At 48.9% G+C, this 17,643-nt stretch overlaps 1 protein-coding gene across 7 annotated transcripts in view; it reads right to left on the bottom strand.

Moving 5' to 3' along the window:
- The window catches only part of KAZN (kazrin, periplakin interacting protein), a 747,760-nt gene that overhangs the window by 27,101 nt on the left and 703,016 nt on the right, over positions 1-17,643 (bottom strand). For 5 of the 7 annotated variants that reach the window (XR_012654761.1, XM_075060170.1, XM_075060173.1 and 2 more), the window contains 5 exons: positions 10,393-10,598; positions 9,461-9,582; positions 6,016-6,247; positions 4,323-4,424; positions 3,839-4,005 (listed from right to left, as the gene is read on the bottom strand). Coding sequence is in view for 6 of the 7 variants with exons in the window: in XM_075060170.1 (XP_074916271.1) it covers positions 3,839-4,005; positions 4,323-4,424; positions 6,016-6,247; positions 9,461-9,582; positions 10,393-10,598 (829 nt within the window). In the remaining variant the exon portion in view is untranslated. The remainder of the gene's footprint in view (positions 1-3,838; positions 4,006-4,322; positions 4,425-6,015; positions 6,248-9,460; positions 9,583-10,392; positions 10,599-17,643) is intronic. The other 2 variants (XM_075060171.1, XM_075060172.1) reach the window with 2 other exon arrangements.

The following is a 17,643-nucleotide window of genomic DNA, read 5'->3' as shown; positions in this document are numbered from 1 at the left end:
AATTTCAGAAAGAAAAAAAAAAAAAGAAATTCCCCAAACAAACAAAATGTTTGATTTTGACATTTTCAGAATGAAACATGTTGATATTTTGGTTTAAAATGACTTTCTGTTCCCAAATTTCCTTTAAATTTATATAAAAACATTTTTAAATGGTGGAATTCAAAATGAATGTTTCAGTTTTGTCAAAACAAAACATTTCATTCAACCTAAAATGATTTTTAAACTTTTTGTTACACTGAAAATTTTGAATATTTTCATTTTTGCTCCAGCCCAAAACAAATTTTTTTCCAACTTTTCAAAATTATCAACAAATTGAAAAATCTGTTATTCACCTAGCTGAAAGTGGAACCACAAGCTGATGCTTCCAGTCACGACATACTGCATGGCCACTTTGTGACAGCACAAAAGGACTGACTAAGTTAAGACCATCACATGCATTTTTTATGTTCAAGCATCAATCAGGATTTTAACTGAAGACTTCATAGCTGTGGAGTGATGCACTAATACTGTGCTTTATGATTTGTATGGCCGGTGATTTTAAGTTCATATGCTTCACTGATCAGATGCCCAAATTTCTTCTTGAAATATTTCCTGCTATCTCCCTCTGGCACAATGCTAGGGGTTCGCTGCTTGGGTAAGAAATCCTCAGCACTAAAATGTGTCTTTTCTTTTTAAGGAGATGGGGGTGAGAAATTTTCTTCTGCTTCCCGTTGGCAACTAGATGGGGAACAGAGCAATATACTGGCTGCTGGTTCTGCTGGCCTCTAACTGGATGTTTTCTAAAAGCTCTGCTCAAGGAATTATTCTGGCGGATTTCTCTGGCCTGTGTTATACAGGAGGTCAGATTAGATGATCACAATGATTCCTTCTAGCCTTGGAATCTATAAGAGAAATCATAAGCAGCCAGTAGAAATCAACAGAGACCAGTAAGAACCAGCAGAGACCAACTGGAGGGTTCTAATGGAAGCTACTGGAAATGTCCACTGGGAAGAGGACTCTCCTCATAGAAAGTGAAAGGAGCTCCTGTGATGTGTCTTTTTATCATTTTACACGGCAACCTGTAAAGAGTTCCCAGCCCATGAGCAGCTGAGTGACAGCTGAGGACCACCCACAGCAGAGGGATGAGTTGAGAGCACTACGGTCAATGGATGGATTCTTCTGCTCAGAGGCCTCCTCAAACCAAGTGTCTTAAAAGCCATGAACTGTCCTGATGATTTATTTAGCTGTTTAATATATATATAAATATGTACATACTATAATGCTATTTTGCACTGTCATCTGCATATCTCAAAGCAAGCTACAAACATTATTCTCACAACACTCCTGTGAGGTAGATAAGTATCATTATGGCTACTTTACAATCAAGTTAAATGACTCTCCCAGCATCACAGAGTGAGTCAGTGGCAGAGCAGTAGAACCCAGGAGTCCTGCCTCCCATTTCTCCTGCTATCATCACCGGAACACACTCCTTCCCTATCTATTTTAATATGTTACTGAAACACGACAAACAGACATATCACCAAGATACATTAACAAGATTGCTTGGAAATAGCATAGACAGCTTCATTATGATTTCAATATTATGAAAAATGTTCAATAAACTTAATTCAAAGACCAGCACACAGCTCCCAAAAACATGTTCAGCTCCCAAAAAACATGAAAATGGGCTGTGAATGCTGATGAATCCTTAGCAGCCAAAAGTAGGGTGACCAGACAGCAAGTGTGAAAAATTGGGACAGGTGGTGGGGGGTAGTAGGAGTCTATATAAGAAAAAGACCCCAAAATCAGGAGTGTCCCTATAAAATCTGGACATCTGGTCACCCTAGCTGAAAGGATAATCTACTCCTTTTCGATTTACCAAGCCTCGCCATGTAATTTCCTCCTAGCAAGTCCACACTGTCCCTGGCACCAACGCTGCGCTATGGACAATTCCTCGGGCTCCTGGGGTGCAAAGGTAGAAAAGCAGGTGGTTAGAATGATCTCCGGGGTGATATTTCAGCTGGAATGGTACTGAACACTGTAGACAATAAATAACTTCATTGCTCCCAAACATAAGAGGTAGCAAGTAATCCTGGTGTCCGCTGGCTTGCCAATGGCATCATGTGTTGAGTAGCAGCAATAAGTGAGGCACCAGTGCCTGTATCCTACTGATGCCTCTGTGCAACGCTAGGTTGCCTGTCCCTGCTTCATCCTTGGGAATCCCTATCCATTCATGGTGCTTTCAGAATTCACCTGGGTGGGGCCAGAATCCAGGCCTCCTTTTCAAGGCTGTGCGGCGCAGTTGCCCATGAAATATGGAATATTTGTTGCCTCTCTCCCCAGTTCAAGCATCAGCCTGCCTGAGGGAGTCCAGGGTTTCCGAAGAAGTGGGCTGTAGCCCATGAAAGCTTATGCTCAAATAAATTTCTTAGTCTCTAAGGTGCCACAAGTACTCCTGTTCTTTTTAGGGTTTCCTCAGATATCCTTGGGTAGGACTCAGCACAGGAGCCATCTCTTCTGTCCCAGATGGTCCACTGAACAGGCTGCGCTCTGCAGAGTTTGGCAGTGGAGAGGAACCAGGGGCAGGGTGGGTGATGACTCCCTCTTTTGGTCCGTGCAAGGATCAGTATTCTTCGTTATCCCCTCCCCTGCCTCATTTGGGCTACTTTTAGCTCTAATAAAGGCTCAGTTGATTTAGATTGGGGTGAATGTAGTTGGCAAAATTATCTCTTACTCCCCATGGGTGAAAATCACCTCTGTGCAGCACTCCCCTATAGGGCCTAGACACCACCCAAATCCCACTTAAACCCCTAGAGTTTAGCTGTGTCTTGGGTGGTCTATGTATGATGGTAAATGGGACTCGAGCTTTGGAGTTTTGTGCTGGCCTTTTGCACAGAGGTGAATTTCATCTTATGCCCTCCTCAGACGTCTCCTGCCTCCCTAGTACAGTATTCAAGAATGACTCTCTGTGGAGGCTGCATGTACATATATACGTCGTCTCGAGACTCTGTCCTACTGGGAAAGGACCATGGGCTGGTTTGTGCTTTAGTGGGGAGTAAAGGAGGTGTGTTGTCCTTTTGGCTGTTTGAGTTCTTTAGAGGATTTCTGTTTCAGCGGCCGTTTGGCTTTTGCTGCCTGGAGAATTAACTGCTCTTTGAACAGGTCTGTCCTTTTGACAGGAGTTCAGCTCAGCAGCTGCCTCTCAGTGTTTGGAACTGCATCCCTCCTTCTTAAATTCAGTGCAACACAAGAAATACAATGTAACACTCCCCTTCTACGGCTTTCCTTGGAGAATGTCCCCAGGAGCCACTGACTCCATTTTGGGATGGTGGAACTTGTTCCTGAGCTGCTAGAATGATCAGGCCGCAGACGTCTAGCATGCAATGGGCTTTACCCAAATCCCTTTGAAGTCCAGGGACAGTATCCCAATGACTTTCATTTGATGGGCTTTGGATCCGGCCCGACCAGAGTTACATGGTGGTGGCTTAACAAGGAGCCCACTCCCAGGCTGCTCTGCAGCTGCTTCGGCATCAGAAAGCTGGAGCAGCCCCCTAGTTGCTGTTCCCTCTGTATGCAGGGAGAAAAGGCGTGAATTGTGGAGCTGTGGCTTGCCAGATCTGCCAGCCTTACCCCCATGTCCTCTCTTAGTCCTATCCCTTCCCCCAAACCTCCCTGCATCTGCAGAGTGCAGAACCATGCAGACACTGGGCTGCAGACTCCCTGGCTGTGTTCCCACCATCCCATCCCCCACATCCCCAGCAGAGCTGCACCATCCCCAGCAAGTCCATGAGAGGAGAAGGGGCAGGAATCTCCGCCTCCCCCCCTAGAGCCAGTGAGCGAACACCGCAAAGGGCCTCACTTGTCTGGGTTAACGATGGCGTTCATCTCCTCTGCCAGGTGCCGCCTCAGGATATGCTTGCTGTTTGGGATGCCCAGAGCTGTGGCCATGGCTTCTGCATTGAACGTGGGCTCCAGCATCAGCACAGCCCCATGCACGCCACTGTTCATCAGGTTATCCGCATACTCCTAAAAGCAACAACCAGAGCACAGATTTACCTGACAAGAAAGGACACTTCTGCCCCGCTCCTTGGTAGATGCTAAGTCAGCAGGTGCTAGTCACAGCCTCAGCTGCTGGGGGCAGCAGACAGGTTTCTCTATCCTGTATGACCACCATGCCCCGGGTACCCTGTTCATGGAGTAGCTATTTCTATACCGGATGCTTCCAATGCCCACTTGAGATCTGAGTGCTAAAGACTGAGCCCTGCCCAGGCAGACTCTTCCCCTCCCTGACGATTGCACCCCTCTTGGCACCCACAAGCCACTTCCTTACAAGCAGGTCCTACCTTCAGGTCAATGTCCCGCACCCACTTGAGCACCCGTTGATTTGTCCAGACAAGCGGATCAACATTCTGGGTCTCACAGCGAGCCCGCCGTTCTTGCAGAACCTATACACAACGATGTTGACATTATTGAGAGTAAAATAGGCCCTGCCCTCTCCTTATTCGGATCCCTCCTAATGTCTCACGTCTTCCACAAAGACCAGAACTGAGCCCTCTTCAGCCTTTGGAGAGCCTAAGATCCGGAAGTCCCATTTGCTGGGATCTTGGCCAGTCAGAGGGGAGGAAGGGAACTACCAGCTCAGTACATTATTTGAGACCCAGGCCAATAAGAAATTGTTCAAACAGGAGGGATCACTTCTTGAATTATGATTTCCCTTTGCTATGTAATTAACTATCTAGAGAGATAGTGGGTGTGGCAAGGCATCTGATTGGACCAACATCAGTTGATGAAAGAGACAAGCCTTCCAGCTTACACAAAACTCTTCTTCAGGACCTGCGTAAGCTCAAAAGTCTGCCTCTTTCGCCAACAGAAGTTGATCCAATAAGAGAAATGGCCGTACCCACCTTGTCCCTAACATCCTGGGACACACACGGCTACAACACTGCAAACGACAATTGTATCTACCTATCTGTCCATTCGGCTATCTAAGAAGAAGAATCAGTTGCTGTTGGGGAATCAAAATGGGTTAACATTACCTGAGCAATTCCCAAATCTCCCAACAACAGAGTTCAGTGTAGCCCTTTCATTCCTCTTTCTCACCCAAGCTAAGGGGTTATTTTATTCTTGGCTCAGTTTTGGATGTGCCTTGTGGGGAGAGGGCAAGGTTACCATATTATAGGTTCCCAAAAAGAGGACACTGCCAGACGGTGGGGGATCTGGAGGAGGAGCGGGTAGAGGGAGCCGGAGGGAGTGGACAGTTGAGGGTGCTGGAGGGCGTATTTGGGGGGTGCGGGAGGGGTGTGTGTGTGTACTGGGTGAGGTACCTGGGGATGCAGGAGTGGATACCTGCAGCTTCACTCTGGGGGGGGGTAGTGTCGATCCCTCTCTCGGTGGCAGGAGGCTGGTGCAAGCCCAGGACACACCACCAAACATCAGTCAGTGCCTCCCTGCAGAACCTCCTCCCCAGGACTGGGAGACGGGGCCTGGAGGGGTGGGATCCAGCAGGTGTGTCTGCAGTGGAATGGATCAATCAGCTGCGGATGCAGGGAGGGACCACTGGGATGTGGACCAATCAGGGCTTTTTCTGAGCTGCAATGACTGCTCTGCAAAAGTCCCAAACATCCCATAATCCACTCAGACAGAAGGCGGAGGATCAAAAAAGAGGAAATGCCTGGGAAAACCCGGACGTATGGTAACCTGAGGTGAGGGCTGCTCCGGCAAAGTTGACACACTCTGAAATCTCCATTCCCTGGCGTTGCCGCATAGTACGGCTATTTCTATAAAAGGCCAATGGGAGACGAAGGTGCACTGTTCCCAATGTAACTGCTTTATTAGAGACAGGAACTAGGAATGGAGAGCACTCAGAGGAATTTCACTGGCCTGGAGCGATAGAAAGTTGGGGTTGGTCCTGCTTTGAGCAGGGGGTTGGACTAGATGACCTCCTGAGGTCCCTTCCAACCCTGATCTTCTATGATTCCATGAAAGGCTAATTGTTTGGCAAACCAAACCACCTGTTTTAACCATTTCTCATCTCACCTCTTTGCTGAAGTTGACTTGAAAAAGCAGCTCTATTCCCAGCAATATGCTGACCTGGTGGAACTTTTTAGACACATTAAGGTACTTCTCCAAGTCTCGTTTCATCAGCGAGTTCAGCATCCTTCCATCCACGAGGTGATTTTGGAAAGCCTGGGAATACTGAGACAGCCCAATATCATTCAGCCAGGCCTTGGCTACCCAGTGGTGATCCAGTTCAGAGGCTTTAGACAAGCTGTGGAGTGTAAGGAAGACAGGAGGTGTAAGGAAGGTCATCAAAGTGCATGATGCACGGGGGCTGTGCAGACAACGGGCCAGATTCTCTGGTCCACACCAGTCACTTTGTGCCACTGAGCTTTATGCCACTGGCATATTCCTCTGTGGAGGAGAACTACCCATTGGGGGGAGGGATAGCTCAGTGGTTTGAGCATTGGCCTGCTAAACCCAGGGTTCTGAGTTCAATCCTTGAGGGGGCCATTTGGGGGAACTGGGATTTAAAAAAAAAACAACAAAACCTGTCTGGGAATTTGCCCTGCTTTGAGCAGGGGGTTGGACTAGATCACCTGAGGTGCCTTCCAACCCTGATATTCTATGATAAGCTAGAGGGGGTAGATCCAGCCCCAGGAGTTCCCATCTCCACCTGGCATGGGGGCATGCCAGAGAAGGGGTGGAAGTGTGGCAAATGTGAGTTAGGGATGAGCTCTGGGCAGGCAAAAAGCATGGCAGCTCTGTTATAGTGAGTCTCCCCTGTTGCATGGTCTCTAGAGATTTCATTGGCTGGAGCGGGAACACTGACATGAATGAAGCCAAGCATGTGCTTAAGTCTTCTGCTGGATCAGGGCCTAAATCACTGTTGAGATTCTATGTACACTTTAACATCTACAAGGAAAGTTGTTTTTGCTCCCTAAATTTAAAAACCAAGCAGGAAGTGCACCGATGGTTTAGCAGTGGGTTGATTATTGTGACTTTCCCCCTTTGAAACAAATGCCAATACGAGGTGGGTGCAATTATCCAGGTTGGCCTGAATAATTGGATAAATGTTGGATAATAATTGAATAATTTTAAAGGACTCCCTGGAGCCTTTAGGCACACACCCATGCTGCTCACCAGCTAGCCACAGGATGGCAGCATTGCAGCATGGAAGACCACTGGGCAAATCCAGCATTGCTATAATGGAGCATAAATTTCTGCACTAGGGTGACCAGATAGCAAGGATGAAAAATCAGGACAGGGGGTTGGGGGTAATAGGCACCTATAGAAGACAAAGCCCCAAATACTGGGGCAGTCCCTATAAAATCGGGACATCTGGTCACCCTATTCTACATGCTTCCCATGTCTGCCTGATGTGTGGTAAGGGAATGCAAATGGGGGCAAGTCACAGCACCAAGAGATATGTCTCCATGTTAATTACTAAAGGCCTCCACTGATGACACTATTCAAAACACCACTCATTACAGGTGGAAGAAATAGGCAACTCCGATCCTGATTCTCACGCTGCTTGCCCTGTGTATTTACAGCTCTATAACCCCCCGTGCTTCCTTAGAGACACACCTGTGATCTGCTGGCACAGACTTGTGTTTGTTCACTTACAACTAGATGGGAGTTGCCCAGCTGCTGTGGCAGTTGGCGCCACATCATTAAATAGATTAATTAAAGGATTAATTAATCCTTCATTAATCTAGTCTTCCCACCCCTATTCCCAGCTCTGAAGTTTCTAATAAAGCAGACACTGAGCAGAAAGCCTAGCTTCAAAGCAGAGGAGTCTTTCCAATTTTCTCCCTTAACACTGGTAAGGAAAGGTAAGAGTCGCTTCCAGCACACTCTGGTGACTAGCTGCTTTTCTGTCTTACTCTGCGGAAACAGAGTTTTCCCAGAACGAATCTCATTGGTGGGCAACAATGAAAAACACTTAAAAAAGCAGGTGAAATAGCCATTCACAAATAGTTAATGTCTGTCATTGCTTTCCTCTGTGGGAGTCATCTATTCCCATAAAGCCAGGTCCTTGCACACCTGGAGTGCCAGTCACCTGGGAGTTAAGCACTAGCCGTGTCTACGCTCTGGCATAACAGTTCTACAGACACAGAGTCTGGAAAGCAGCCCCCAGCTCAGGGAGCTGAGCTACAATCTGGTGTGCTTGTCCCCAGGGAGTGGAGCAGCTACACATCTAAGGCTGGACTCTTCTGGGGCTCCAGCCCCAGTGATCTGCACAGGTAGAATAGCCAGGAGATCTATGTAGTAGAGATCCCCTGACGCACAACTGCTTCCCCCGGGCCCACTCCTAGAGGTTCAGCTCTGAGCCGTGCAAGGTGCAAAGGTCCTGTGCAACTGCAGCCTTCCCAAATCTCATCCCGCCCTTCAGCAGCAGAACAGCACCAGTTTCGCTGTCTCTGGGGTCCTCTGCATTGGCAGAAAGGGGATGGGTCCTGCCCCTGAGTCTGTGTCCTTCCCTGTGCTTCTCTCCACTCCTGGCAAATAATGACTCTCTGCTAGGAATGGAAAACTGTAGGCGCATGTTGTGTGCAATTCAACCCCTGTCTGAGAAGCTGAATAATACAATGCAGCCAACAACCATTCCAAAGTTCTAGGATATAATAGTCCTGACTAAGCCCCAGACGATGCAGAACCTGGTTTTAATGCTTTAAGATCTAGTATGAAGGTGAAGATAGAATAGCAGCTTCACTTGATCCATCCAACCTGCCTATATCTCTCAAGTATGTAACCTGTCCTAGCCTGGTGGGCCGAGGAATGGAGTCTTCTAGGCATTTGTCTTGTTCATTTGTTTTAAACCCTACTCTAGGGAACAGAGGAGATCTCTCTATAACACTGAATACTACCAAGCACAAGACTGAGAGCTGTTGGTTTTGCTTCCACTGGGGTCATTTGATTGTAGGAAAATCTTGCTCTAGCTTCTTTGCTGAATTCCTAGCCAGGCTCACTCCCAAAGCTCACCGGGGCGTTCATGTTGTTGGTTCTGTGGCTTTAAATGCAGGAGACAGTTTGATTTCTTTCTTTTTTTAATCACCCAGGCCAGCTCTGTGAGGAGCAGCACCACATGCTAGTGTTGATTAATTAGCTGAGCAAAAATGACAGGGACGTCACTGAAGGAAGTAATTATGCAAAACAGAAGTGTCGGTTTTGTTAAAGTGAGTTTTCTCTCACACTGAGCACAGCAGTAAGAATCCTTCCCTGACATTTGTTTTTTCCTCTCTCTTGGTCTTTCTTTTTTCTCCCCCTCTCCAGATACTTTGGCTGCCTTCTGAGGATAACATGTAAATACACGCACACAAACAGGCACACGTTAATACACATGTATGTATTAATCCTCCTGTACACATACATACAGGCATGTGCATACACACACACGGACATATGTGTGCCCACACAAGCATGCATACACATGCAATGAATGCAGGAAGTGGGATTCCGATGACCACAGGAAGAGTTTTACCATTTGCCTGCTTCTGCATCCCTGTAATCCTCTATTGCCAGCCTGAGTTTGCGGCGGTGAAGGGAGCTACAGACGCCCAGCCCTGTTGCCAGATCTTCATCACTCAAACTGAGCAACATCTGCTCTCCAAGAGAAAAAACCAACAACAAAACTCAGCCATTGACTTTGGTCATTTACAGGACAGCAATGCAGTATGCGGTATGGGTTCTTATACACTAGATCCCAAAATGCTTTACAGCATTAACTAACAAAACTATAGAGAAGAAGTGGTTAAGGTGTTAGACTGGGGCCCAGGCAATTTGGGTTCTGTTTTCGGCTCTGCCACAAATTTCCTCTGTCATCTCGTGCACAGCACATAGTCTGTGCGCCTCGGTTTCTCCATCTGTGAAATGGGGGTAATGATTTTTCCCCACCCTTCCAGAGGTACTGTGAGGATGAATTAAATGAGTCATCCAAAAGGGAAGCGCATCACAGAAAAGCCTACCAATAGAGACCAACCTAACATCAATAGAGATTAACTAACAACAGTGGGTGAGGGCAAAGAGGGGACGCCGAGTTTTGCAGTGAGGCAGAAAACTGTTACAAATGGCAGAAGCTGCAGGGGAGAAGGCTCTCACCTCAGCAGTGCCCAGCCTGCGTGTGGTGGGGGATGACCAAGCAGGTCAGGTCGTGCTAGCCCATCGGAGGGCATAGAGAGACATAACAATCCCCTGCATTAACTGTGGAACCCTCGACCTAATAAATCGTTTTTTCCCACCAAACAACTTGGCTGCGAGTGAGGAGGGGGTAGAGCTGGGCCACGTGGCCCCAGTTCTGGCTTTGAAAGCCCCTCGCCACTCAGAGGGTTGTTTGGGATCATGTGCTTTGGCACTGACAGCAGATTGCTATCAACGGCGCAGACACCCCACCAGAGACATAGCTTGCTCTCATACCTTCCCGCTCTTGACGTTCTCCGCACAGGCTTTGACATACATGGGCATAGCCATGACCACCTCCAGCCACGCCTGCACGGTGCCTGCCTTCCAGTGGGACATGGGTGTGGTGCGGACCAGCTCCACCTGCTGCAGCCGGTCCACCTGTTCCTCCCCTTCGGACAGACTGAGGCTTAGGCGGGTTGGGCTGGAAAGACTGTCGGAATCTGGAACACAAAGCAAACAGTGGAAATGCGGCTGGGCTCCCTGCCCAAGGGGCTCACGGGGATCTAACACTTCAGCTAGGAGTACTTCTGCAATCTGCCTGGACGGCTCGCAGCGAGAAAAAATCCAAGCTGGGAATAAGCTTGGGGAAGGTTCACAATAAACACCCAGATTTTGTACACTAAAGTCCAGATCTGGGACAGACGTTTAGTACAGCCTGGATGGCTCTAGCTCCAGAAACCTGGCTCAGCTGCTGGGAGACATGTTCGCATCAGCCTGAGCCATGACATTTTATATCACTGTTCTGGGAACCTGAAGAACCCTGGCCTGGCTAGCACTTCAGCTCTGCTAATATTACCTGTCTTACAACCCCCTGCCTCGTCATCTGCAGGGTTCGAGCCTCAGACCTTGAGTATCAAAACCTTGAGCCAAACCCGTAACTCCACTAGCGGATAGCAATAGTAGGCTCTTACCCCTCATGTGGACCAGCCACTAAAGGGGGACATGACACATTGTGCCACTAGCCAGTACTGGAAGGAAGTAGGAAGCACTGAGCAACAATGGCTGGGATTGAAAGCTCTCTTACTGTGACCCTGCCCTGAGCCAGTGTCTAATCAGGACAGAGCATCTTCCCACCCTCTTGGTGCAATTTCAGCCCTGAACCCTTTACGGAAGATCTTCTTGCCCAGTAATGTGTCCACAGGGAGTCAGACAGTGCACTGACATACTGACCATTAACCTTCCCGTCTCCTCTCTAACAGGAATTACTGCACATCAGTCTCAGTGGGTTAAGCATTGACCTGCTAAATCCAGGGTTGTGAGTTCAATCCTTGATGGGGCCATTTAGGGATTGGCCCTGATTTGAGCAGGGGGTTGGACTAGATGATCTCCTGAGGTCCCTTCCAACCCTGATATTCTATGATACATAATCCTAAATAAAGACCTTATTGGAAACAAGTGTTACCTCTTGTAGTCACAAGACAGTCAAGAGCCAGATGGAGGAAAATGGGACAACTCAGCACAGTCAGTCACCTGGTCACCAGAATCAGTGGGCTTATTCAGGATCTACTGCCCATCACTGATGCTGACTCTCGTGGTGGCACTTCCCTGGGTCACGAGAGGGGCTGAATCCTTCCCCTGCCTGTTGAAACCAATGGGTGCTGTGGGTGTGCAGCATCTCACAGCCCCAGCCCCAGCAGCTGTTCTGCTAGGCAAGACCAATGGGGACTTTCCTCTTGGACCTTCCTTACAAGGCTCCAGGCAAGCACGGCCCACGGTGCAAGAGCAGGGGGGTCAGGTGACTCCGTCTCCCTCACTAGCTCCAGTGCCACTTCTAGAAGGGGCATTTGGCAGAGTTGACGCTAGTCCCATTGCGGGAAGGGGAGAACGGACAAGCTTCTGAGTCTGTTGGGTGCTCCAGAAGTGCAGGGCCCCAGGCACTATTTGTGTGGCTTGCGGTGAAGGCTCATCTTGCGCCCCCATCCCAGCAGAGGCAGGAGGGGCTGTGCTACGCCCCAGGTCTGCTCCCCATCTCACTGCTAAGGGCACAGCCAAATCCAAACGCTGCCGGAATGGGACCCAGGTTTGGTTATTTGACTGGGCTACCATACAGCCTCTTCCTCTGTTTGCAGGGAAACACCAGGGCTCCTGGAAGGAGAGGAAAAGAACTGACTGTTGGAAGGGAAATGCAAATGCTGCTTATTACAAGGAGACATATCGCCAACAGGCACAGACAGATCACGCACAAGGGATCACTCACACAGTAGGGCATTAGCTGCCCATCCATCAGGCTGATTACCAGCTAGGAAAGGCTCCAGGCTGGGCTGAGCAGGCTTTCGGGACCTCTGAAACCCAAGGCGAGGCTGCAATTTGCATACCCTGGATGACAATGGAGGGAGGGTTTGATGCTCTGTGCATTGACTGGTGTTCTGCCATCAGGCCATAATCTTAGGCAAAACAGACTGATGAGATACATAGGGGGGAGGGTAGATTGGTGGGGATGGGAGTCCCTAGGAATAACTCTCGGGGTGTGTCCCCACAGCCCATGGGCTAGGAATATGGCCTGCTTCTCAAAAATACCTTCCAGATCAATGCCCGGCAATGAAGAAGAGAAAGAATGATCTTTACCAAGAGATTGGGGCATTCGCCTGCCCCTTTCCCCACCCCATGCCGTGCCTAGCTCAGCTCATCATACCACCACCCTGCCTCACTAGGCACAGGTGCCCAGGTCCCTGTCGGAAGCGCCTACACATGTGGCTAGATGAGCATCCTGCCAGCAATGTATTTTTCACCCCTGGCCTCATCCCACAAGGCTGAGCATCTGCTGTCTGTCAACCCATCTGGCTGTCAATGGGAGCTGTGGGACCAACCTCATGTCCTCACAGTAGCATCCCTCCACCTGCCTGCATGGCAGTTGCCAAACCTCAGGCCTGCCGACAGTGCCTTTCACATCCCCTGTGTAGAGAGGGAGCACAAACCTCTGCCCCATGAGAATCAAACTGCAGGCCTCACAATAGGGCTCAGACAGGCTGTCAGTGTTGCATGGGCCCTGTGCCCAGTCCTCTGTACAGAGCTGAATTTCAGTCATCATTACTGTGGCGTTAAATCCTTAGCGGGAAGCCCAGCAGGCCGAGGTTGTAGGCAGAAGCGCTGCAGTGACGCAGCAGACAGCAGTAAGCTCCTCTTTAGATATTAGCTTCAAAGTTGCTTTGTTTTCAAGGTTCCTTGTCCCCTGATAAGGGACAATGGTTCTCTCCTACTGTGTGATTCTTCATGATGCACTTAGGTAGTTTAACTGCATTTCCAGGTGGAGCGTTGTTCCTCAGTGTGCAAATTGGACATGTTCCTTTGCCTTTCCTCCAGCTGGGTCCTCTTTGTCCTTATAAGGAGCTGAGGGGAAGACTTAAAATCCCCTTCTCCTCTTATTTAAAAGTGTTCAATAACTCACCAAAAGGAAGAGACACACCCAAGTGAGTGCTTTGTAGTGCTACATAGGACTGGCATGCAGCACACAGGTGGAAGTGATAGGCCCCTGGCCTGTGCATTTCCCCAATAGCTATCAGGTGGGTTGTGAGCATGAGCTGGCCACTGACTATGATGCACAGGTGTCGTGTGTGAGCACTAATACAGCCATGCAGAGGGGAAGTGGCTTTGAAGAGCGAGTGCATTGCAAACTCTCAGGTTGAACCTTCTGCATATGGGTAAGTTTACAACGTAGTGTCTTGGACCTGATCCTGTAAGTGGGTGGATTCCTGCACCTATGCAAAGCTCGTTGAAGTCAGTGGGCTTCTGCAGGGAACAGTTGGCAGGTTCGGGGCCTGGTTTGAATCAATGGCTTCAACGCCTTTGCTGTCTCCTTGTCTTTGACAAGTAGTAAAGGCCTGGGCATCAGCAATAGTTGTGTCTGCATTGGCACACTGAAATACCCTGCCGCTCTCAGTGCAACCTGGGTTTTTAAGTATTCTGCACAGCGTTGGGGAAAAAACTCCCATCTTTGCACTGCTGTCCTCGGTCTCTTTGCTGTCTGCAGGCCTGCATGGATGATCTGGGAAGAAGAGCAGGAAGCACTCTGTGGCTTGAACTCCCTACAACCATTCCACAGGGAGCTGGGTCTGCTCTACATTCGCAGGTAGGCTCCATTCTTTTAATTAAAAGTTTATTACAATGAGTAGTAATAAAAGTCAGCTCTCAAGGACTGGAGGAATCATCAGAACTGGTGGCTGTGTGAAAATGAGTGATTACAGTGGTGCTAACTTCAGGCATTCAAAAGGTCATGAATCAGAATGCCAAAAGCATGAGATTTACTGAAAAATCAGCAGCTTTAAGAAAAATCGGGCTTCTTTTTCTTTGCCTTGGGTTGAGCCTTTAAGGGGGCACTTGGGTCACATTTGCAAACTCTTCTGTGAAATCATGTAGGGAGTTTCTAACCTTTAAAAAAAAAAAAAATGGAAAGCTAAGATTCTTCTCTAATTATGTCAGTCCAGGAGCTGGGACTCTTAAAAAGGACCAGATACTGTAGGAGTGGGCAACTCTATGTCATTTAGGAAAAAGCTTCCGCCCACATTTGCAGAATAAACCACGTGGTTGCAAAAAGGGAAAGATGCCAAGTTTAGTACCTGTAAAGTTATCGCTTTGGTGTTGGCTTTGTCAATGAAAGAGTCGTACTTTGCCCCCTAAAACTAAAGTTTGGTAGCAGTTTCAGGCTAAATGCTAAAGAATACATTGTGATCTTTGAAAAACAGGCTTTGATCCTGTAAATATGCATGAGCTTAATTTGCTTCAGTGCTACTGCTCGTGCTTCAAGTTGAGCATATGCATAAATATTTGTAGGACTGTGGCTGTAGTTGCTGAAACTGATATAGGGGTAGGGTGACCAGATGTGCCATTTTTAAAGGGACAATCCCATTTTTTGGGACTTTTTCTTATATAGGCGCCTATTACCCCCCACCTCTTGTCCTGTTTTTTCACAGTTGTTATCCGGTAACTGTAGATATAGGTGCAGATCCTGCATTAATCTTTAAGCAAGTGAATAGTTGTATTGATTTCAATGGGTCTATTTATGGCAGTAAAGTTAAGCGTATGTTTAAGTATATTCAGGACTGAGACCACAACCTATAATTCGGAATAATGGGAAAGATACTGAACCATTATTTGTAACTTGATCTGGTTTTTAAATAAAAGGAATTTTTTTTGCAAACAAAAAATGGTAATGAAAATGTCTTTGTAGTTGGTTGAAACCTTGATCAATTTTTCATCAAAATGTGGAAAATTGTTTCCTGTCCTGTACTTGTTTAAAAAAGCCTGACTGATTTATTTCCGTGACAAATGCCTCTTGCTTTTTCTTCTGTCAAAAGTTCAACATAAAACATCAGAGTTTTGAAACTGAGAAAATGTGGCTGGATTTGTTTGACATGTTATTTGCTTTTGTCTTGTGCTTTTGTGTTAGTGGTGCAAGGAATGTGGAGTTGGTGTGAATTTGATTAGCTGTTCAGGGAGGTGTTTTTGCTGCAAGGGTGTGAATTCCCTGTAACAAACACATCCACAGTGGTTCTCTGCTGCTTTGCCTTTGCAGACCTACTAATAAGATACATCCAGGAAAACAGGCAGAGCTGTCTGTGAATATAACACTTCTGAGTGCCCTTTAAACAACCTCTCACCTGCACCCGTGGTGGCAAAATCTACTGGGGAGAGGTCTGGCTGAGAATGTATTGCTTGTTATACCAATCCATTCAAGAAATAGAAACAATGCCACATAACCTGACAAATGCATCTCAGATTATTAGTTTTATTTGACTTCTTCCAATGAGTCCTCATTAGGGTTGCTAACTATCTAATCACTCACATCCAAACACCTTTGCCCTGCTCCCCCCAAGGCCCTGGCCCTGACAGACCCAGGCCCTGCCCCACTCACTCCATCCCCCCTCCCTCCATCACTCATTCTCCCTCACCATCACTCACTTTCACTGGGCTGGGACAGGGAATGGGGGTGTGGGCTCTGGGCTAGGGCTAAGGGGTTTGGAGTGTGAGGGGGGTTCCGGGCTCAGCCTGGGGCATGGGTGTGGGGGGAGGTGTGGTGCAAGCTCTGGAAGGGAGTTTGGGTGCTGGAGGGGGCTCAGGGCTGGGGCAGGGGATTGGGGTGTGGGCTCTGGGAGGGAGTTTAGGTGCTGGAGGGGGCTCAGGGCTGGGGCAGAGGTGCAGGAGGGAGTGTGCAGTGCAGGCTCTGGCCAGGAGGTGGCTCCAGGTCAGCAGCATAGCAGGGCTTAGGCAGGCTTCCTGCCTCACCTGGCCCCACGCTGCTCCTGGAAGCAGCCAGCATGTCCCTGAGGGCCCTGGGGACAGCAAGTAGCTCTGTGCGCTGCCCAGCCCCACAAGTGCCACCTCCGCAGCTCCCATTGGCCACAGTTCTCAGCCAATGAGAGCTGCGGAATCTGTGCTTGGGGCAGGGGTAGCATGCAGAGACTCCCTGCCCCCCCCCCACCAGGGCCGCAGGGATGTGCTGGCCACTTCTGGAAGTGGAGTGAGGCCATGGCAGGCAGGGAACCTGCCTTAGCCCCAATGTGCTGCCAGACTTTTAGAGCTTAAAATCTCTCAGCTTGGCTTCAATAGCCTGGGGAGAGAGAGCCTGATTCCCGGGGACTCCCTGCATTAATAAGCTGCAAACTAAGTAGGGTTGCCAACTTTCTAATCACACAAAACCGAACAACCCTGCCCTGCCTCGCCCTTTCCCCGAGGTCCCACCGCTGCTTGCTCCATTTCCCCACCACTAGTCACTTTCTCTCTCCTACCCTCAGTCACTTTCACCAGGCTGGGCAGGGGGTTGGGGTGTGGGGGAGGGCTGGGGCAGAGTGTTGGTGGGGGATGCAGACTCTGGGAGGGAGTTTGGGTGCAAGAGGGGAGTCCGGGCTGGGGCACAGGATTGGGGTGAGGGAAGGGGTTTGGTGTGCAGGGTCTCAGTGGCACTTACCACAGCTCCCAGGAAGCGGCTGCCAAGTCTGTGCAGCCTCTAGATGCACAGGGAAACAAGGGAGAGTCTTTGTGCTGCCCTCCTGCTTGCAGGCACCTCCCCTGCAGCTCCCATTGGTTGCAGTTCCCAGCCAATCAGAGCTGCAGAGCCGGCCCTCAGGGCAGCACACAGAGCCTCCCTGCACTAGGGGCCACAGAGACCTGGTGGCAGCTTCTGGGAGCTGCAGGGAGCCTGCCTTAGCCCCGGGCCCCCGCTGCACTGCCGACTGGTCTTTTAACGGCGGCGTTGACCAGAGCCGCCAGGGTCCCTTTTCGACTGGACGTTCTGGTCCTGGCAATCCTAGGACTAAGAATTATTCAGAGAGTTGGAATGCCACTTGAGTCCTACGTAAGTGGCGCGTAGGCCTGGTCTTAGATCTCTGCAGGGTGAATTTCACCTAGAATACTGGGCATGTCATTCTAAAGAGCAGATTAGGATTTGAGAGAATCACAAGTCGCTTGCAGGCAATTTGCAAAAGGGCTAAACTCACGGAATGAGTTACTGCTAAATATTCCCTTCGCTCTGCTCCGACTGCTTCAGCATTC

Source organism: Chelonoidis abingdonii, chromosome 23, assembly GCF_003597395.2.
Source record: "Chelonoidis abingdonii isolate Lonesome George chromosome 23, CheloAbing_2.0, whole genome shotgun sequence".
Classification (NCBI taxonomy): Eukaryota; Metazoa; Chordata; order Testudines; family Testudinidae; genus Chelonoidis; species Chelonoidis abingdonii.
This window is presented reverse-complemented; position numbering and strand designations above follow the sequence as displayed.